General features: G+C 44.2%; 1 protein-coding gene across 1 annotated transcript in view; it reads right to left on the bottom strand.

Annotated features, from left to right (window-relative positions):
• The window catches only part of LOC135055279 (phospholipid-transporting ATPase IC-like), a 65,327-nt gene that overhangs the window by 20,673 nt on the left and 22,379 nt on the right, over nucleotides 1-22,275 (bottom strand). Inside the window, exons 10-18 of the mRNA XM_063959170.1 lie at nucleotides 18,741-18,829; nucleotides 18,439-18,635; nucleotides 7,506-7,753; nucleotides 3,887-3,891; nucleotides 3,043-3,199; nucleotides 2,770-2,958; nucleotides 2,174-2,286; nucleotides 1,677-1,841; nucleotides 1,186-1,297 (exon numbers count right to left, since the gene is read on the bottom strand). Coding sequence (XP_063815240.1) covers nucleotides 1,186-1,297; nucleotides 1,677-1,841; nucleotides 2,174-2,286; nucleotides 2,770-2,958; nucleotides 3,043-3,199; nucleotides 3,887-3,891; nucleotides 7,506-7,753; nucleotides 18,439-18,635; nucleotides 18,741-18,829 — 1,275 coding nt within the window. The remainder of the gene's footprint in view (nucleotides 1-1,185; nucleotides 1,298-1,676; nucleotides 1,842-2,173; nucleotides 2,287-2,769; nucleotides 2,959-3,042; nucleotides 3,200-3,886; nucleotides 3,892-7,505; nucleotides 7,754-18,438; nucleotides 18,636-18,740; nucleotides 18,830-22,275) is intronic.

Raw genomic sequence — 22,275 nt, 5'->3', positions numbered from 1 at the left:
ACCCGGAACCCGTATAAAATTACTGTCAGGCTGTGTGTATATAGGGTGTATATGAAACAAAGTCATTCTGTGTCTAGACTTGGGTCTCATCCCCAACATATCTCATTATGGTATGCAATTATTCCAAAGTACAGAAAAATCCAATATCCAAAATGCTTCCGGTCCCAAGTATTTTGTACATACAAAATTAGGATATTGTGTAAAAGTTTATTTATTTCAGTAATTCAACTTAAAAGGTGAAACTAACACATTATATAGACTCACTACATGCAAAGTGAGATATTTTAAGCCTGTTTTTGTATAATTTTGATGATTGTGGTTTACAGCTTCAGATAAACCCAAATCCAAAATCTCAGAAAATTTGAATATTACATAAGATCAATAAAAAAAGGATTTTAAATACAGAAATGTCAGCAAATGCTCAGTATTTGGTTTGGGCCACTTTTGCATGAATTCCTGCCTCAATGCGGCGTGGCATGGATTCTATCAGCCTATGGAACTGCTGAGGTGATATGGAAGACCAGGATGTTTCAATAGCGGCCTTCAGCTCTTCTGCATTGTTCAGTCTCATGTCCCTCATCTAGATATCCAGATTTCATTGGTTGGAACTGTCTATCTCCACCCAAATGCCACATTTTAATCAACAATGACTTCCTGCAAGTAGAACTATAGGACCCCATTTCAGAACATTCTGGCCAGCGTTGTACCTATCTGCTGGTCACACTGATAAGAGGTGGGCAGTGGTGCGTATAAGGTAGATATGAGGGTTGATGAGTAGAAGTAGGCAGTTCCTGCTATGTAGAAAGAGGGTGCCAAAAGGGGGGGAAGGAAGTGTGAATTACCCGAGTCTGTATGAGGGTCCCAGTTAGTAAGGGTTCGTAGATACACCCACGATACGAGGTGACAATGCGGCGCAGCATGTACAGCAAGCTCTGATATTCAGTGCATGCCTACACTCATTTGGTCTTTCCCCTTTAATACTGGGGCCAGGCCGTATTCCTGGTGGCCCTGATACAGAGTTAGGAACAACCAGCCCACTATAATCCCATACAGTTATATGTTACAGATGTTTGCATTGAAGTGCCTGGGAATTAGCTGTGAAAGCTACAGGGTGATGCAAAGCAGACCGTGCAACAAAGTCCCCTCCATCTGTAACCTGCACAAGGGTTTACACAGCACACTCACCTTTCTTGTCCCCAGTTAGGACCCAGATCTTTATGTCGGCCTTGGCCAGTATGGAGATTGTCTGGGGCACTCCGTCCTGTAACTTGTCTTCAATAGCTGTGGCTCCCAGTAACTATGAATACATGAGATAAATCCATAAATCCAAAACCAGGACTCCAATAGTTCCCACGTGAAAAGCAGGGAACAGCCTACAACAAGGTGGGGGCTTTGCCAAGGCCTATTTACATACTTACATACATACAACTATGCTTTTGTAAGAGGATAAACATACGGGGTTGATACAGAGATGTCATACTCTCTCTGATGGGTGGGGTTGGGGGAATCACTTCATCATACCCCTGGACAACCGCCAACTGAAGTGGGCGACAGAGGGAGATGGGCCAACTCTTTCGTGAGGCCGGGTGAGCCCCACTGATTTCAGAACCCTGCAGCACTATCCGGGACAGATTGCAAGGATGCTACAAGTCATCATCAGCTCTTGTGTCACCTACCACTAGGTTGGTCTCAATCTCTTCGTATACTGCATCCAGCGCCTCATCACGGTTGGCTATCGCTATGCTGGCAGCCTTGTACTTCTTGTGCCACTTCTCAAACTCCACCTGGCTGATGTCCTTGTAGCAGAGGCAGAGGGTCCTCAGGGTCTCATTGGCAAACACCTGATATAAAGTTATATAGTTACGTAGTGTCACAACTGCCCATAGGCTGACATTGCAGTGTAGTGTAAAATGATTAACATGTGGACTATAGTGCCAAGGGACTACTGCTGAAATCTGCAATCAAATTCTACAAAGGAGACATGTCAGACCAGTCTCTGTGGGGCCCACATGTGGCCTCTCCTTTGTATTGTGTGGTCCTTCATTCACTTCTGCAGGTTTCACGTAAACCTAATGACTATCTCGCAGGTATCGCAAAACTGATGGCTCCTGCAAGTGGCAGGCTATTATATTTGGTCCCATATAGATATATATAAAATAGAAAACCTCCGTACATCTAAAGCTTCCTGAGTCTCCTCTTTCATTGGGTTGCCTGGATGCAAACGAGCATAGATGACTGTGTCAGCTCCCTTGCAGTACAGTTTTATTTTCCCGTCTGGTCCTCGGACTGTAAGTGAATATATACATTGTTTGCATTAAAGATGTCACACAAATATAGTAAATAAGATTTGATTTAGCCACTTAATTTCTGTTTTAGAATAACTCCCAATGTCTTTGTCATTTTCCATCAGAAAATCTGCTTCTTATATAATTGTGGCTCATGTTCCTGTGCAAAGATGGTGTAAAAACTGGGGGTGGTATAAGGAAACATGGGAGTATTAAGGTATTAATTGCTCTTCTCAAATAAACGTGTAAAAATGCTCATGTGTTGTATAGGCCCTTCACATAACAAAATGGTAGCTGAGGTACGTGTCCATTTTTGTACACTTTTGGACATGAAGCTTACCTCTGTATTACACCAAATTACGTTCACTGTGAGCGAATGGACTAATTCAGCTCATTTTACCTCATGTATCTTTGTTATATAAATAAAACGAAGCCATTTTTAGCAAATACACAGCTATGCGATATTGTACAATACGTGGCTTACCTACTATAGACATGCGCTTTCTATCACTATTGAAGTCCATAATAGCAAGACGTTCATAAGTCACTTCTTTCCCGAGCTCACTAATGGTGATTGTACTCTGTGTTCTGGATAGGAAGACATAGCCAAAATTCCTGGCGGCTGTGATCAGCGCACCTTCATCTGGAGACGCTGCTTCGTAGCGTATGTCGCCTTCTATAAAAGGGTCAGAGACAGACTTGGTTAAGCAGCTTGTCACTAGATATTCTGAATGCAAACACCGGAAGTGGTACTCACCGTCTGTCTTATCCACCATTACAGTGTGGCACAGGGCGATTAGCTTAAAAAACTGGCAAACATTTGGATCATTTCCGTAACGGATTTGTTCAATTAAGTCCTTGTCATTGTATGTGAAGTTAGGGTCAGCTAACATGTTCCAGCTGAAGTCCACTTGCTGGAAATAAAAACAGATGATGTTAGACATCTAAAAAATAAGGTTTTTTTTCCCTTAAAATTAAATTTTATGCATCACACAACTTAAAATATGTTCTAAAACAGAATAAAAACCTTGGCCGTTGCCTCATACTCAGGAGAATGTGAGCAGAGTGACCTTTCTGTTTTCCCAGTTATTTAGGGGTCTATTTACTAAGCCTTGGGTGGAGATAAAGGCCCTCATTCCGAGTTGATCGCCCGCTAGCTACTTTTTGCAGCCGTGCAAACGCGTAGTTGCCGCCCACAGGAGAGTGTATTTTCGCTTTGCAAGTGTGTGAACGCGTGTGTAGCCGAGCGGGATGAAAAAGTTTTTTGCAGTTTCTGAGTAGCTCTGGACTTACTCAGCCGCTGCGATCACTTCAGTCTTTTTGTGGCTGGAATTGACGTCAGACACCCGCCCTGCAAACGCTTGGACACGCCTGCGTTTTTCCAAACACTTCCAGAAAATGGTCAGTTGACACCCACAAACGCCTTCTTCCTGTCAATCTCCTTGCGATCGGCTGTGCGAATGGATTCTTCGTTAAATCCATCGCCCAGCACCGATTCGCTTTGTACCCAACGATGACGTCATCGCGCACCGCACAGCAAAAGGTCCTCTCCACGAAGGGAAACTAGACGCTATGCGTCTAGTTCCCTTCGTGGAGAGGACCTTTGCTGTGCGGTGCGCAATGACGTCATCGCGCACCGCTCAGCAAAGTTACTCTCCACGAAGGGAAACTAGCGTCTAGTTCCCTTCACAGGAGGCGGACGGGGACGGCAGCGGGCAGCGGAGGCGGACGGGGGACACAGCGGGCAGCAGTGGCGGATCTTGCCACGGTGCGGCGCCCTCCGGATGGCGCCAGCGCCCTCCGGAAGGCGGCGCCCCGGGCAAAAGTCCTGCTTGCCCGTGGCAAGATCCGCTACTGACTCTCACACACATACTGTGTATATTATGGCCGCAAGATATGTAATCTTCTGATATAGCGCCATTAGTACAGACAAGGTTTTGTTATTGTTTATAGAATTTATATATGGATCGTTCAGCATTGACCCCATTTGTCTGTCTGAGATGCTGCATAAGAAAATGGGTGGATTTTGCAAAATCTGTCAAGCTAAATCTTCTGAAGTTATAGCTGAATCTAATAAGTTATATTAATCACCCTCCTGAGAAATTAAAAATGTATTTTCTAGTAATTGGAACAATAATCATTTCAAATAGACCGGCTCAGAAAAATGTATTTACTTTTTTTTTTTTCCAATGGTCTTACCAATGTACTGGGTTGGCATTAAAAGAATATTCATTGCTGTTGTACAATATCTTGGCAATACTTTCCTAAAAGAATGGGGAAGTCTTCACCGGCAATAATGCCAGTAGCGTTATCACTGCTAGTATACCTATTCTTCTATATGACGGAATTGGTAAAAAGAAAAAACATTGGAGGGAAAAAAAAATATTTCACCAGCAAGTGTTTTTATCCATTGTCTCCCATGTCTTTGAAAAGATCTAGAACAGTACATGTATATACGGCAAGCACATATGCAGTGGCACTGAGGTGGTGGTGGGGGACTAATTACCCAGGGCCAGGTCTTATGGAGGGGCCCAGTGGGGGCCCAGGTCCTTCCCCACTTACCTTGCAGCAGCAGCTTTTCTCTGCAGTCCAGCAAACACTGCCGTGTGGCCAGGGAGGCGTTTTAAATTAAAAAAAAAATGTCTTTTTTTTCCTAGGAGTGCATGACCACACCTCCTGTGATTAGGCCACACCCCCTGAAAAGTACCTGGGCCCTGTCAGGCTGTCTACTGCCCTGCACATATACATTCCAATGAACTACAACTCTAGTTGTTTGATCAATTTAGAATTAAAAGTGATCATAATATCCTTATATTTCTGTACATTTAGCATTACGTTTACGTATAGTGCGCTCCCACTTATTTTAGCTTTAAGGCAGCAGCGTACTGACCTCATTGAGTTGCTTTCCAGTCAGTTTCTTTTGTTCACCTGGAAGAGACATTCAGCATTTTATCTCTTTTACTGTACAGCAGAACATAAATGTGTCTGTTAAACAATGAAAGGCATACTGTAGGTAGACATAATACAGAGTCTGTGAGCTAAGCGCAATGAACTATGAAAACCGTTCTAGAACAGTAAAACAAAGGCACATTAAGAAAACAAAAAAATTTCTGTACCGGCGGTTAAAAATAAAAATATCTCCACCCCCCTGGAACGTTTGTGTATTTATTCTCCCATGCGGCAGGGTATTATCTCCATACTTAATGGTCTACTACGTTCTCTGAAGGCAGCGAACATACTTCCCCATGAGCGTAAATGGGAACAGGACCTTGGCCCACCCCCTGCAGAGGACTCATGGGAAATCATCAGGCAAAATGTAGCCCAGTCCTCAATTTCCTCCTTAGTGAAGGAAAATTCCTATAAAGTCTATACTAGATGGTATCGGGTCCCTGCAACACTGCATAAGATTTTTCCTGGGTCGTCCCCATTGTGTTGGCGCGGGTGCGGCCAGACTGGAGACTTTAAGCACATCTGGTGGTCCTGCCCCAAAATATGCACGTTCTGGGCCCAGGTGGAAACCCTCATTGGCTCCATTTTCCACTCGCAAGTAGCATTGGGCCCTTGGTCGGCCCTCCTGGGCCTACCTTTGTCCAACTTAGACACCCAGGCGAGCAGTCTGGTACTCCAAATTCTACACGCCGCCAGATGTGTGATAGCTAAAAATTGGAAAAAAAACACTCCCCCTCCTAGGAGCATGTTGATAGCTAAAATATGGCATATTTCCATGATGGAGAAAATCACGGCCTCCTTACGGGACAGGTCAGAGAAATATAGGAGGATATGGGATCCTTGGTTCACCTATACTATGCCCTCTACTGCCGGAGTGTGATACCCTCTGTCAAATGGGTCTCAATAAGCAAACAAGGTATTATACTGTCCACAGTTGTAAAGTTGGTAAAGATTGCAGTTAGGGGGTGCTACCTCCCACGACATGACTCTACCTTGTATGTTGCTATGATGATCCCCCACTCTCCCATCCCCCCTTCCCCTTTCTTCCTCTCTCTCTTATTCTCTTCTTCTTTGATTCTCTCCTTCTATCCTTCTCTTTACTTTTCGTTCAAACATAGAAAAATTGTTGTCGATATATATATATATGGTATTGATGATGTATTTCCCTGTTGATGTTACATTTGGTTATTCCCCATGGGATAACATGTATGTGATTTTGAATATTTCATTTGGAGTCATCATCTCCTATTTGTCTTGTACCAGCATATTCGACTTCTCTTCAATAAAAATATTAAATAAAAAAAAATAAAAAAAATATCTCAAAGAACAAGATGGCACTGTAGGATTCATTATGCCTCAAAATGAGATCATTTGTCAGAGGTATGAATACTTCTGCAAGATACTATAATACTTCCCTGTTCTTTATACGCATCATAGATTTTAGTTTTCTGTTTTCATTTTTGTATATGAATCCTTCATTTTTACATATTATTTAATAAATAAGGAATTACAGTATTGCCAATTATTTATTTTACGCTGGTGCTTCGGACCATTGGAAAGTTTGGTTGTTATATAGACAACTGCGCAGAGGGTCAGGCAAACAGTGCTGCCACCTAGGATTCCAGACAGAGAGCGCACTACGGCTGCCTGTTATTTGACCCTGCCACACATGGCTTCCCGTTCCGGTGGCACTGAACTCCTGGCTATCTCAAGAAGGCTGCCAGCCCCCATCTCCCTGATATGCCACGCATGCAGGGCCAAATTAACAATAGGGCGGATGGAGTTACAGCTCCAGGCCCCAGATAAAAATAGGCCCATCACCATTACAGCATGATGATGTTTAACTACCCAGCTGATCACATAGTTGCCATAAATGATAAGAATTTAAGTTATATTTTTTATTTCCTCACAAAGCGAGGCTGTTTTTCTACTTTTATGAATTTTGGGAGACATTGGGGCGTATAGTGTAGGCAGTGTACACGCCCAAATGTCACTGGCCACACCCACACGACATTAGCCACACCTCCTCAACTTCTCACAATAGGCCCTTGATCATTTTTAGCCACAGGCCCATGTGGACTTTAATCCGGCCCCACAAGCATGTAACATCATGAAGTCCCAATGCTGTCAATACAGAGGAGTCAGAGAAGAACACAAGAGGAGGAGGACATGATGTGTGGAGCAGGAGCACTAGAACTTTGTGGACCCCATAGCAACGTAATGAAAGGACAACAACCCTAACACTTCTAGGGAGCCACCTCTCTCCGCAGCAGTTTTTAATTTTAATTTGGTGTTCATCACTGTACTTACCATAGGTGTTCCCGTTTATACTGCACTTCTTAAACGTCATTATGTTCTGAGTCAGAGTCCCGGTCTTGTCGGTGAATATATACTCGATCTGGCCCAGCTGTTCATTCAGTGACGTTGTCCTGGCTTTGGCCGGGGTGTCTTTCTTGGGGTAGTACATGTGTAAATCCCAGTCTATGAAGAAACTTTGCCCCAAGCGAATCATTTCAACACTAAAAAGAAAATATATCCTTCATTAGCGAGTGCATTTTGCTCTCTGAAATCAAATGCGGTTAATGTGTATTTCAAAGATGCTACAAAATGAAAACTCCCAATACAGTTCTTGTAACAGACATTATTATTATTATTATTATTATTATCCTTTATTTCTATGGCGCCACAAGGGATCCACAGCGCCCATTACACAGTACATAATCAAATGAGCAAACAAGAAAACAGCACTTACAGTAAAAGACAATATAGGACAGGTATAGAAAACCCGGGGTTAGGTGCCATCAAAGGGAGTATGGAGTATAAGATAGTGTAAGTAAGAAAAGGAAAGGTACATGAGGAAAGAAGTCCCTGCTCTTGCGAGCTTACAATCTAAAAGGCTAACAGCCCGGAGTGACACAGACGGGGTAGACAGTGAGCATAGACAAGAGGGTTAGGAGGAGAGTTGGCTGGGTTGGTGAAGAAGTGGGTCTTGAGAGTCCATTTGAAGTTTTGTAGAGAGGTGGAGAGTCGGACGGGGAGAGGTAGAGAATTCCAGAGATAGGGAGCAGCACGTGCAAAATCTTGTAGGTAGGAGTGGGAGGAGGTAATCAGTTGGCAGGAGAGACGGCGTGCATTAGCAGAGCGAAGAGGACGGATGGGAGTGTAAAGGGAGATAACGTCAGAGATGTAAGAGGGAAAAGAGTGGGTGAGTGCTTTGTAGGTGAGTGTGAGAAGCTTGATTTGGATTCTGATTCGGAAGGGTAGCCAGTGAAGCTGGAGATGACCAGTGGAGATGTTTTTGAGGTGGAAATGGCAGGTTTTTGAGAGGTACTGAATGTGTGGTTTGAAGGAGAGGGAGAAGTCAAGGATTACTCCAAGATATCGCACTTGGGGGCTAGAGGAGATAGTTGTGCCATCAATGGATAATTAAATTGTGGGAGGTGAGGTTATGCGGGAGTGAGGGAAGATGATCAGCTCAGTCTTAGACATATTAAGTTTAAGAAAGCGCTGGGACATCCAGGAGGAGATAGCAGAGAGACAGTTGGAGATACGAGTGAGGAGAGCAGGGGAGGAAAGGTAGATTTGAGTATTGTCAGCGTAGAGATGATATTTTAAGTCAAAAGAGCTAATGAGCTCACCTAATGAGGATGTGTAGAGAGAGAAAAGGAGAGGCCCAAGAACAGAACCTTGGGGGACACCTACTGGTAGAGGAAGTGGGGGGGAGGTAGAGTCATGAGAGAAGACAGAGCAGGAATGGTCAGAAAGGTAGGAGGACAGTCAGGTGAGAACAGTATCACGCAAACCAAAGGAGTAAAGGATTTGCAGGAGGAGAGGGTGGTCTACAGTATCGAAAGCAGCAGAGAGGTCATGGAGAATAAGCAGAGAGTAGTGGCCCCTGGATTTAGCAGCAAGGAGGTCATTGCAAACTTTCGTGAGGGCAGTTTCAGTGGAGTGCTGAGGACGGAAACCAGACTGGAAAGAGTCAAGCAGTGAATGGGAAGAAAGAAAGACAGTGAGGCGGTTGCAGACAATACGCTCAAGAAGTTTGGAGGCAAAAGGGAGAATAGAGATGGGTCGGTAGTTGGAGAGATTGGTTGGATCAAGGGTGGGTTTTTTAAGAATAGGGGAGACAAGTGCATGCTTGAAGGCAGAAGGGACGGTGCCTGATGAGAGGGAGAGATTGAGTAGATGGGCAAGATGGGAACAGGCAGAAGAAGAAAGGAAGCAGAGAAGGCGGGAGGGAATAGGGTCAAGTGGGGAGGTGAAGGGGGGTGAGGACCGGATGAGGACCATGACTTCCTCTCCAGATACAGGGAACAAAGATGTCAGAGTTGGTAGGAGGGAAGGAGAGGGGAGGTTGAGAAATGGAGGAGGGGGGTTGCTCAGGTTCTGGTGGGTTCTGGTGGGACATCTACTCATATACAGTGCATGGGAAAGGGATAAATGAGTATGGATTTGTAGTACTACCAGTGCTGAAAGTAGGGTGGTACGGGGTGGTACGGAGTATCATTAAGAAAATTTGGGCCACCCGCCCACCTCTGGGGAATAATTTATAAGGGGCAATTTTGTGTGTGGGACATAAAATGGTGTCAGTGGTATACCTGTGTGTGGCATAATATGTAATAGGCATTACGATGTGTGGTATAATATGTAACGCATTACAGTGTGTGGCATAATGTGTAATGGGTGCTACGGTGTCTGGCATAATGTGTAATGGGCATTACAGTGTGTGGCATAATGTGTAATGGGCATTACGGTGTGTGGCATAATGTGTAATGGGCATTACGGTGTTTGGCATAATATGTAAGGGGCATTACAGTGTGTGTCATAATGTTGCATTGCCCCTAATGTCATGTAGCCACTCACCTAGTTTTGTGTGACCACGCCCCTCATGATACGTGACCACGCCCATTTTTACTATCACTACCACTAAGAAAAAATTTCTACTTGCACCACTGAGTACTACCATCTGGCTTCTTAACCACCAATGTACCATTCCTGAATCTGAGTACACTTGGGAATAGCACCATGCTAATTATGGAAATACACCCCATTGCAGCATGCAAATTAATTTAGGTCCAAGTCATTATCTCAGTTCTGAGCTGGTTTGCTGACAACAACAACAACAACAATTCAGTTATTGAATTTGTTGACTGGTGGGTGGCAGGAACAGAACATAGGGGGTCATTCCGAGTTGTTTGCTCGTTGCCGATTTTCGCTATACTGCGATTAGTCGCTTACTGCGCATGCACAAGGTTCACATAGCGCATGCGCTCAGTTATTTTACACAAAAGTTAGGTATTTTACTCACGGCGTAACAAAGTTTTTTCATCGTTCTGCTGATCGGTGAGTGATTGACAGGAAGTGGGTGTTTCTGGGTGGAAACGTTTTCTGGGAGTGTGCGGGAGAAACGCAGGCGTTTCAGGGAAAAACGCGGGAGTGGCTGGAGAAACGGGGGAGTGTCTGGCCGAACGCTGGGTGTGTTTGTGACGTCAAACCAGGAACGAAACTGACTGAACTGATCGCAATGTAGGAGTAAAGGCCCATACACACTTGACAATGCACACATCGTTAACGACTTCCCTTGAACTTCCCTTGAACAGCTGAGCAAACGACATGAGCATACACACTACCAAAGACCAAAGACCAAAAAGACCATTCATCGTTGAAGCATCCAAGCTGAACAGTTTATTAAAATAATGAGCTGGGAACAGGGCTGGTGAACAGTGGCTTGGTCGTTGGTCGTTCACACCATACACATTCAACGACGTCTCTGGTCGGTAACGACCATAGTGGAAATTGAGCATACATGCTCTACAGATAAGCGAGGGTCGTTAACGTCCCGCGGGGCCGCGCATCGGTGGTCGTCGGATGCATACACACTTGACGATATAATGAGCGACGTCGTTGATGAGGGCTGAAATGAACGACGTCGCTCATTTTATCGTCAAGTGTGTATGGGCCTTAAGTCTGGAGCTACTCAGAAACTGCTAAGAATTTTCTATTCGCAATTCTGCTAATCTTTCGTTCGCAATTCTGCTATGCTAAAATACACTCCCAGAAGGCGGCGGCTTAGCGTGTGCAATGCTGCTAAAAGCAGCTAGCGAGCGAACAACTCGGAATGAGGGCCATAGTATCATGGTAAGGTCCCATATAGAAATTTGAAACAGGGTCTTACCAAGAGCAGTGCAACCCATGCCACCACCCAGGATGCAAGGTCAAGGGGACCCCACAGCTATTGCCCCTACACATTCTCGGAAGAGAAGAGTTGGGATTTCAGGAGGGGTGGCCTGTCCAGCCTGCCCCCTAAGCCTTGGTTTGCAACCACTTTAAGGGTGGTGTTTCCATCACTGGTGTGTGGCCAGCTTACAGCCTACAGTCATATCCATCCACTAAGTACCTGTCTACAGTTCTTGTCTTGTGGCTAGTAGCAGCATTCAGCTGTGATCACTTATGTCAGAGCGAGAAAGACACCTGATAGGATCAAATGACTTGCCCTGGAGAAAGCAAGATCTGTATAGTCCACACATGCATACCTCCTATCATGTCCCTCTCCAGGAGGGACATAATGCTCTGCTCCTGGACTTCCCTCTTAATATATGACTGCCATCACCTCTTATGAAACACCGTCCTTATCCATTTACCTGTTCAAAACAGGTGTTGGCAATCACAAATTAAGAGAAAAGTCCAGGAGCAGAGCATGTTGTCCCTCCTGGAGAGGGCCATGTTGGGAGGTATGCACATGGGTTAACAGGTTCAGGCTGGATTGAATAATGTTTTGTTTCAAGGTTATTCATTCTGGATCCCTATAATCCAGGACACTCATGGATTACACAGGTTCTGTGGCTGATTAAAACCAGGTGAACGTCAGGCTTGAGGTCTGCAGCCAAAGAACAAGTGTAACTCATGAGTGTCCCGGTTTAAATGGATAGTATGGTACCCCAATCCATATGATAACTATAATTTCTCCACCAGCTCTTAAATGTGCAATCACAATGAGGTTCCATTGCCACAGAGAAATATAAGGCTGTTCTTCTTAAACAACTCATTAGTGAGAATGGTGCATTGAATAAGGTGGCAACGAAGAGGGAGAGTTATGGGCCCTACACACTGGCAGATGATACTGCACGATATAAACGTTCTCGTTCATTAATGAACGAGAACTCGTTCATATCGTGCAGTGTGGAGGCACCAGCGATGAACGATGCGCGGCCCCGCGCTCGTTCATCGCTCGTGCCCCGTCGCTTGTGCATGCAGGCCAATATGGACGAGATTGTCCATATTTGCCTGCACTGCTATGGAGCCGGGTGACAGGGGGAGTGAAGAAACTTCACACCCCCCTTCACTGACCCCCCGGCTGCCGGGTCGCCCGTCCGCCGTCTCTGCTGTCGGGCAGCTCAGCGGCGGATCTATCAATGTGTAGGGCCCATTAGAGAATGCAGTGGTTGGAGACGTAGGAAGCTGGGAGGTAGGCTTCCACAAAGACAGGAGTTTTGCATACCTCCCAACATGACCCTCTCCAGGAGGGACACAATGCTCTGCTTCTGAACTTTTCTCTTTATTTATGATTGTCTGCACCTGTGATCAACAGGTTAGTGGATAAGAAAGGTGTTTCAGCACAGGTGATGGCAATCATAAATTAAGAGGGAAGTCCGGGAGCAGAGCATTCTGTCCCTCCTGGAGAGGGTCATGTTGGGAGGTATGGGCTTGTAATCTTGCGAGCAGGGCCCTCCTACCTCTATGTCTGTCTGTTATTACCAAGTTTTGTTCTTTTACTGTTGCCCCAATTGTAAAGCGCACGGAATATGCTGCGCTATAAAGGAACTGTTTATAAATAACAATAATAAATAGGGAGCAGCACAGGGGTGTAGGGGGGAGGGAGACTGATTGATGCTTTGTAGGTAAATTAGAGAAGTTGATAGATATCCATGCAAACTAAAAAAAGACCAACCAAAAAGCAGTGATCTCCAGTAAGGAGCATATTACAAATTATACACCTATGTGCAATGAAGGAATTCAGCAATGGAATCAAACGTGATGAATACAGATGCAGTGAGCCACATGCTAAACCTACCCAGGTGTGCTCTTACAGTCAGATAATGCTCCTTGATTTCAGCTGAGTTTAACGAGCTTCTTTGAATATTATCAATACCAGACAGAGACGGGTGCCTAAAAAGATTTAAGAACTACTTACTGATGCTGCATAGAGAAGGAGCAGACGTTCAGAAGACTCCACCAGGAGGTGGCGCTGCAAGGTTTAAATTAAAACCATCGCTCCTTACTGCCTTTAACAGAGATAAACCTAACTACCTGACACAATCTGACAAATGTTATAGTCTGTGATATGCGGAAAGTGCCGAGATTTAGCCCGGAGATTCAAAGCTGTGATTTTTTTTAAAGGCAAAACCAAGTACTGTATGTGCTTAGACGTGACACAGCTGATCTGAAAATTACATAAAAGCTACTGTAACGTGAATGAAGGTGGAAATCAGAGACGTGCGGTGAGGTCAATGGCTAAGGAGGCACTGGCTAGTACTAGAGCCAGATTTACACACAATATATGAGCCCAAGGGTGCATGTGGGCATTATGCACAGGTGCAGCAGTACTATATACAAGTGGGCATTATACACAGGTACAGCAGTATATACATGTGGGCATTATACACAGGTGCAGCAGTATATACATGTGGGCATTATACACAGAAACAGCAGTATATACATGTTGGCATTATACACAGGTGCAGCAGTATATACATGTGGGCATTATACACAGGTGCAGCAGTACTATATACATGTGGGCATTATACACAGGTACAGCAGTATATACATGTGGGCATTATACACAGGTGCAGCAGTATATACATGTGGGCATTATACACAGGTGCAGCAGTATATACATGTGGTCATTATACACAGGTGCAGCAGTATATACATGTGGACATTATACACAGGTGCAGCAGTATATACATATGGGCATTATACACAAGTGCAGCAGTATATACATATGGGCATTATACACAAGTGCAGCGGTATATACATGTAGGAATTATACACAGGCGCAACAGAATATACATGTGGGCATTATACACAGGTGCAGCAGTATAACCGTGTGGGCATTATACACAGGTGCAGCAGTATATACATGTGGGCATTATACACAGGTGCAGCAGTATATACATGTGGGCATTATACACAGGTGCAGCAGTCTATACATGTGGGCATTATACACAGGTGCAGCAGTATATAAATGTGGGCATTATACACAGGTGCAACAGTATATACATCTGGGCATTATACACAGGTGCAGCAGTATATACATGTGGACATTATACACAGGTGCAGCAGTATATACATGTGGGCATTATACACAGGTGCAGCGGTATATACATGTAGGAATTATACACAGGTGCAGCAGTATATACATGTAGGAATTATACACAGGTGCAGCAGTATATACATGTGGGCATTATACACAGGTGCAGCAGTATATACATGTGGGCATTATACACAGGTGCAGCAGTATATACATGTGGGCATTATACACAGGTGCAGCGGTATATACATGTAGGAATTATACACAGGCGCAACAGAATATACATGTGCGCATTATACACAGGTGCAGCAGTATATACATGTGGGCATTATACACAGGTGCAGCAGTATATACATGTGGTCATTATACACAGGTGCAGCAGTATATACATGTGGACATTATACACAGGTGCAGCAGTATATACATGTGGACATTATACACAGGTGCAGCAGTATATACATATGGGCATTATACACAAGTGCAGCAGTATATACATATGGGCATTATACACAAGTGCAGCGGTATATACATGTAGGAATTATACACAGGCGCAACAGAATATACATGTGGGCATTATACACAGGTGCAGCAGTATAACCGTGTGGGCATTATACACAGGTGCAGCAGTATATACATGTGGGCATTATACACAGGTGCAGCAGTATATACATGTGGGCATTATACACAGGTGCAGCAGTCTATACATGTGGGCATTATACACAGGTGCAGCAGTATATAAATGTGGGCATTATACACAGGTGCAACAGTATATACATCTGGGCATTATACACAGGTGCAGCAGTATATACATGTGGACATTATACACAGGTGCAGCAGTATATACATGTGGGTATTATACACAGGTGCAGCGGTATATACATGTAGGAATTATACACAGGTGCAGCAGTATATACATGTGGGCATTATACACAGGTGCAGCAGTATATACATGTGGGTATTATACACAGGTGCAACAGTATATACACATGGGTATTATACACAGGTGCAGCAGTATATACATGTGGGCATTATGCACAGGTGCAGCAGTATATACACGTGGGCATTATACACAGGTGCAGCAGTATATACATGTGGGCATTATACACAGGTGCAGCAGTATATACATGTGGGCATTATACACAGGTGCAGCGGTATATACATGTAGGAATTATACACAGGCGCAACAGAATATACATGTGCGCATTATACACAGGTGCAGCAGTATATACATGTGGGCATTATACACAGGTGCAGCAGTATATACATGTGGGCATCATACACAGGTGCAGCAGTATATACATGTGGGCATTATACACAGGTGCAGCAGTATATACATGTGGGAATTATACATAGGTGCAGCAGTATATACGTGGTCATTATACACAGGTACAGCAGTATTTACAAGTGGGCATTATGCACAGGTGCAGCAGTATATACACATGGGTATTATACACAGGTGCAGCAGTATATACACATGGGTATTATACACAGGTGCAGCAGTATATACACATGGGTATTATACACAGGTGCAGCAGTATATACATGTGGGCATTATGCACAGGTGCAGCAGTATATACACGTGGGCATTATACACAGGTGCAGCAGTATAAACTGGAGTTTTGATCAGAGATGTGCGTAATAGGTGGTGGTGGTGGGGGGAGGTGGGGGGGGGCACTGCCCCACTTGCCATAGACTTTTTGCTCCTGAGTTTTGACTAATACAAAGAAGACATTTATAATGTAATCTTTGGATTTTTCATATACTTTATATAGTCAAAACTCTGGTATTTAAATTTTACGTTAGTATGACAGGAAAGGCTCTGCCTCACCTCATTGCACGTCACTGGTGGAAATGTAATGAACAGGTCATTGTTGATAATTTTGTGCTGCAGGATTTAATGTAATGATTTTTTAAAGATGAATTCCTGCTATGACAGCTTCTTCATGTATCTGCGTGTATCTGTCACAGTAGCAGTTTATGGTCCTGAGTAATGAGCAACAGGTGACTCTTTCCCTTGTGCTAACACATGAGTAAGAATAGCATGCTCCCCACACCAAAGGTCAGCCTCCATCATAGCACAGAACCAGATGTAGACAATCACATGACACTCCTGGAAGTCTACAGCATGATGCTGAGGATCCGGAACCAGTGGGGAATTTCCGTGAGGCACGGGCCTAGGGGCAGCACTTGTTTGGGGGCGGCACTTGGATGCTTGTGTTGGTACTGTCAGCCTGAAATGTACCAGAATCTGCAAATGATTTCCACTGTACCATACAGATGTGTCTGCTTACAGTGTCACCACGCGAGTCGCAGCATAGCGGGAGCTCCATTCGCTTAGCATAGGAGACCCGCGTGAGTATCAGAGCGCTGCCTGCCACAGCATAGTGGTACCGCGATGTGTGCGCTATGTGGTAGCAACAGAGCCGGCCCTAACCAATATGATGCCCTAAGCAAGATTTTGGCTGGTGCCCCCTAGCACCGCCGCTAGTTCTGAAGGAGATGCCTGGCATGAGTCAGCTGGCAGCTCTGCTAACGTCGGGCGCCTTTTGTTTATGAAAATGCATCTTATTTGCATTACTATGTGGCTGGGATGCACAAGCAGCTTCTGTTGATTAAAATGATATGCAGCATGCCTATATTCTGTGTGCGACTGTGGCTGTATCTGCATACGAAATGCTACATTACAGTGATTTCCAGGAATACACTGCAACATAGCATTTCGTATGCAGATACAGCCGCAGTCACACACAGAATATAGGCATGCCGCATATCATTTTAATCAACAGAAGCTGCTGGTGCCCCTAAGCATACCAAATGCCCTAGGCATTTGCCTAGTTTGCCTATACCTAAGGCCGGCTCTGGGTAGCAAACGCAGCAACACACCAAGTGGAAACATCTGTGTGTCATCTTGAACGGAGTGGAAATGGGTAGGACATGCACATACTGCCCCTGTAAGCTATCCTACTTAGTAAATATGTATTAAAAATATGCAGCCACGCTGTGCGACAATAGGGTACTCAAAAGCCCGATATCGACTGATCTGCTTACAACGCAGCGTTTTTGTACTTAGTACTAAACAATGCTAAGCAGAACAATTAGAATAAACTCTGCAATTTAACATGGAGTAACTTGTGGTTCGTAGCATGATTTTTGGCCAAAAAATATTGGCACACCTATCACGACCAGGTGACCTCATCAGGTGGCTCCCTAACATTCCTAAGGTTCAGCGCACGGTACCTCCCGGGCCAGCACAACCCAACCACCCCAAAACATCACACTAGCAGAGTTATCATAATTGTTCTGATTAGCAGTCAGTTTAGTATTCAATTAGTGCTGTTTGCACTTTTAGCCCGTTTTTAGGTCGAATTTACATTCAACCTATTCAATGCCCTTGCCGTTATTTCAACTGGTTGAAAAATCCGACATTGCTGAAAACCACATGTAGTGGTGAATTCGCCGCCGATACATGTGTTTTGGCGAATTCGGCCATGCTGATTCATCGGAAAAAAAAAGTGAAATGGGCGAATATATTTAAAAAATGGATAAAAATGCCCACAATTGAGTACTCTGTGTCAAATTAGTGCTGTTTTTTTCCGGCCAGTCGAAGAAACGGCACTTAATTTAATACCCCCCACACAGAGCGTGCACCTGCATTTTCTCTTTTCTGTGTGGTCCATGCAAAAGCAGAAGGGTTTACCCTGCATGCAAAAAGAATAAATGTATCTGCCCCCTTGCATTGCAGTGCGGCTTGTCCAGGTGCAAAATTATTTCCTTTATTTTGCTTAGCTGACGACTCAGAATCAGTCCAACAGCAATGCTGGGTACACACTTGAACAAATTTAAATGAAAGACATTAAAGGCTACTTAGGGGTCCATTACGTAGTGCATTACCTGACATAGAGAGATATGGGCACCATAGTGTTCAGGACAATTATATATCCCCAAAACCCAAGGAATCCTCGATAGTTTGGTGAATAGTCGTTTCCATCATACAGGTACCAAGACATAGTCCCGTTGTTAAAGCTACTTTCCCAGAACGTCTCTCCGATGGCGAGGCCAGCAGCAGCCAGAATCAGCAGCACAAAGATCTGGGGGGCACAAAGGTACAAGCTGAGTTTCTGTTCTATTTCTGACAGGTAAAATGCGTTCAGTCTAAGAAATGAACTAGATCTCTGTTACAAGCGGCTATTTACCAGGTACACCATGTTGTTCATGAGATAATCAATTTTTGTTCTTTTCAAAGTAGTTTTCCCGCTGTTTCTCATAATTTTAGTGTCGCAACCTAGGAAACACAATAACAACACAATTTAGAGCATTGCATGTAGACTATATAGGATAATTAAGGTTCCGGAAATAAACTTTCTTTGCACGAAAGACTCTCTGCAAATAATTAGATTGAATTTATCTCAAACCAAGCTATGGGGGCTTTCAGATTATCGGGGGTGCTCACACTATGGGGGTTATTCCGAGTTGTTTGCTCGTTGACGATTTTCGCAACGGAGCGATTAAGGCAAAAATGCGCATGCGCATGGTACGCAGTGCGCATGCGCTAAGTATTTTAGCACAAAACTTAGTAGATTTACTCACGTCCGAACTGAGAATTTTCATCGTTGAAGTGATCGTAGTGTGATTGACAGGAAGTGGGTGTTTCTGGGTGAAAACAGGCCGTTTTCAGGGAGTGTGCGGAAAAACGCAGGCGTGCCAGGATAAAATGCGGGAGTGGCTGGAGAAACGGGGGAGTGGCTGGCCGAACGCAGGGTGTGTTTGTGACGTCAAACCAGGAACGAAACTGACTGAGCTGATCGCAGTGTAGGAGTAAGTCTCGAGCTACTCAGAAACTGCTAAGAAATTTCTATTCACAATTCTGCTAATCTTTCATTCGCAATTCTGCTAAGCTAAGATTCACTCCCAGAGGGCGGCGGCCTAGCGTGTGCAATGCTGCTAAAATCTGCTAGCGAGCGAACAACTCGGAATGACCCCCTACATCCACCACATGACTGAGAAGTGCTTTGTACAGCTTGGGCTATGGGCCGCACACACATGGGGGGTGATAAAGCACTCACACAGATGTTCCAAGTTTAGAGGTAAGAGCCAGCATCAGAGGCGGGGGAAATCTAGGCAGCCAATGGTTAGGGGGCATCTAAAACTCTTAGGGTCTGAGTCAGATACTTCAGCATACGTGTGTGTGTATTGCTGCAGTCGCGTCTGTGACTTTATGCTAATTCCACTACAAGCCCTTCCCTGGTGTACATCTGTGCATCCCATTGTGCAAGGACTGAGACGGACACTTGCGGCGTCCCTGGACACTCAAATACCGCTTGGTGTGTTTTTAAATGGCAGCATCGGTCATACCATTAAACATTGCATCCGTCCAATGACAAGTGCAGATTATGTAGTTGAGTCGATGACGAATGCAGTTGGATGTTTTAAGTCTGCGCATACCTCCCGATTGTTAGCGATCAGAGACGCAGTACGTTCTGTGAAATTCAGTCGGCATTCCTGAGAGGTAGAAGGTGGTGGCCAAACAGATGCGGGTATGTCGCTGTAAGCGGCTGCATCGGAAACCGCACAGGAGTCCACGGTCAGATGTAGAAACAGCAAATTTTGATGTTGTGTCTAAAGGCGCGCTGATATGGAAATGCCGCGAGACGCTGCCACCGTATAACGAAAATTGGCCACGGCAAAAGAATAAGTGCGGACCAGGCTGCGGCAATAAACCGGCTCCCCTTCCCCTGTTGCCTGCCCAGGACGCCTCATGAATTTCTAATACACTTCTGCTACTGTGCATCCAAATCTGTACCGCTACTCTGGACGTATGTGCGATGCGACTCGCTTCACTGTGTCCAACATTGCAGCTGCCTCTGACAAAGAATCAGATCCTTATAAAGGGACCACGGGGTCTATTTACTAAGCCTTGGATGGATATAAAGCAGATGGAGATAACGTACCAACCAGTCAGCTCCCAACTGCCATGTCACAGGCTGTGTTTGAAAAATGACAGTTAGGAGCTGATTGGCTGGTACTTTATCTCCATCCATGTTATCGCCATCCAAGGCTTAGTAAATAGACCCACCAATGTCACGTATACAGTGCTTTAAACATCTGTCTTGCACCACCACATTGTGTGTTGGCCACTGATACGGAGAAGAAGCTTTTTAGCCTGTGAAGCGGTCGCCTGCTGCCCCTGAAATTCAGTAAAGGGACGGTAGAGCGACGCAAGGGTATAAGAAACCATAAATCATTAATAGAGGCCTGAAGAAGCACCAACATTGTGCCTATAGCCTGCCACACTGATTTATATCTTTTCATACATTACTAAACATTAATAAACCATTAGTACAAGTACTTTCATATTTAAACTATATACAGTTACAGTGGGGATTGAAAGTCTGGGCACCCCAGGCAAAAAATCATTTTAATGTGCAAAAAGAAGAAAAGGAAAGATGGAAAAATCTCTAAAAGGCATCAAATTACAGATAAGAAATTTTTATAACATGTCAAAAAAAGTCCTCAGCCAATGCGTTTCAATACCCAAGTATCTTCCTGCCTTGAGGAAGTTACTTAGGTATCGAAACGCGTTGGATGAGGACTGTTTTGGTGAAGCTCCCCAGAGGTCAGATGGTACAGTGGGTATTCAGGAACGCCTGTGACACTGTTTAATAATACGCTTATGTCTACTTTTTACATGGTAGACCATATGACCGGGTGAGAGTCCATCCATAATTTGCTATTTGCACTGTGTTCTTTTTTGGGGGGATTTTATTACATTTATTACACTATTGGAAGCTTTTCTTTTATTCCATATGCAATGGAGGAGTATTGAAAGAATATTAAAGGAAGGAGGGGATACATAACAGGCTGTAGCCGCTCCAGTAAAAGTGTTATTGTCTACTTAGTCAGTAGACCACCAAATCCGGTAGGAGGCTATATTACTAACCCTGTGTGTGAAAATTATTGAAAGGGTGATACACTATGAGATTTCCGCTTCTTTATCTCTTGAGCATATAGAAGCTGGGAGAATTTGTCCGCTTTGGAGAAACACCTGAGGAGGAGGCAGAGTTTAGAAACTGTCATTCATCCGATCTAAAAGCGCCGAAGGATAAAGTTTGTTTGTGTATTGTTTAGTGGTTTGGGTAGAAGCCACTTCACCTGCTCGTCCATTGGGGTGCTGTTGAGCGCACTTGTTCTGGTTACACAAAAATTTGTTCTCTATTTTTTGTTTTCTGTTCTTTTGAAAGTGTAAATGATGGAAATAAAATCAAACTTTTTTTTTGACATGTTACAAGAATGTTTAATCTGTAATTTGATGCCTTTTGGAGATTTTTCCATCTTTCCTTGGCTTCTTTTTGCACATTAAAATGGATTTTTGCCCGGGGTGCCCAAACTTGCAAACCCCACTCTATATGATCTAATTTGCTGACTCATAAATAACTACCTCATTTTGGGGGAGAATTATCAAAGCTTGGCAGACCAAAAAGTACCAACCAATCAGTTCCTAGCTGTCATTTTTCAAACTAAGGGGCATATGTACAAAGTCTTGGAGAGAGATAAAGTGTGAAGGAGATAAAGTAGCAACCAATCAGCTCCTAACTGTCATTTTTCAAACACAGCCTGTGATATGGCAGTTAAGAGCTGATTGGCTGGTATTTTATCTCCGTCCACTCTCTCCCTTGTACATATGCCTCACAGCCTGTAACATGGCAGTTACCCCTCTCCAAGCTTTGATAC

This window comes from Pseudophryne corroboree, chromosome 1 (assembly GCF_028390025.1).
Source record: "Pseudophryne corroboree isolate aPseCor3 chromosome 1, aPseCor3.hap2, whole genome shotgun sequence".
NCBI lineage: Eukaryota > Metazoa > Chordata > Amphibia > Anura > Myobatrachidae > Pseudophryne > Pseudophryne corroboree.
Note: the sequence above shows the minus strand (reverse complement) of the source record. Positions and strands in the feature narration are given on the sequence as shown.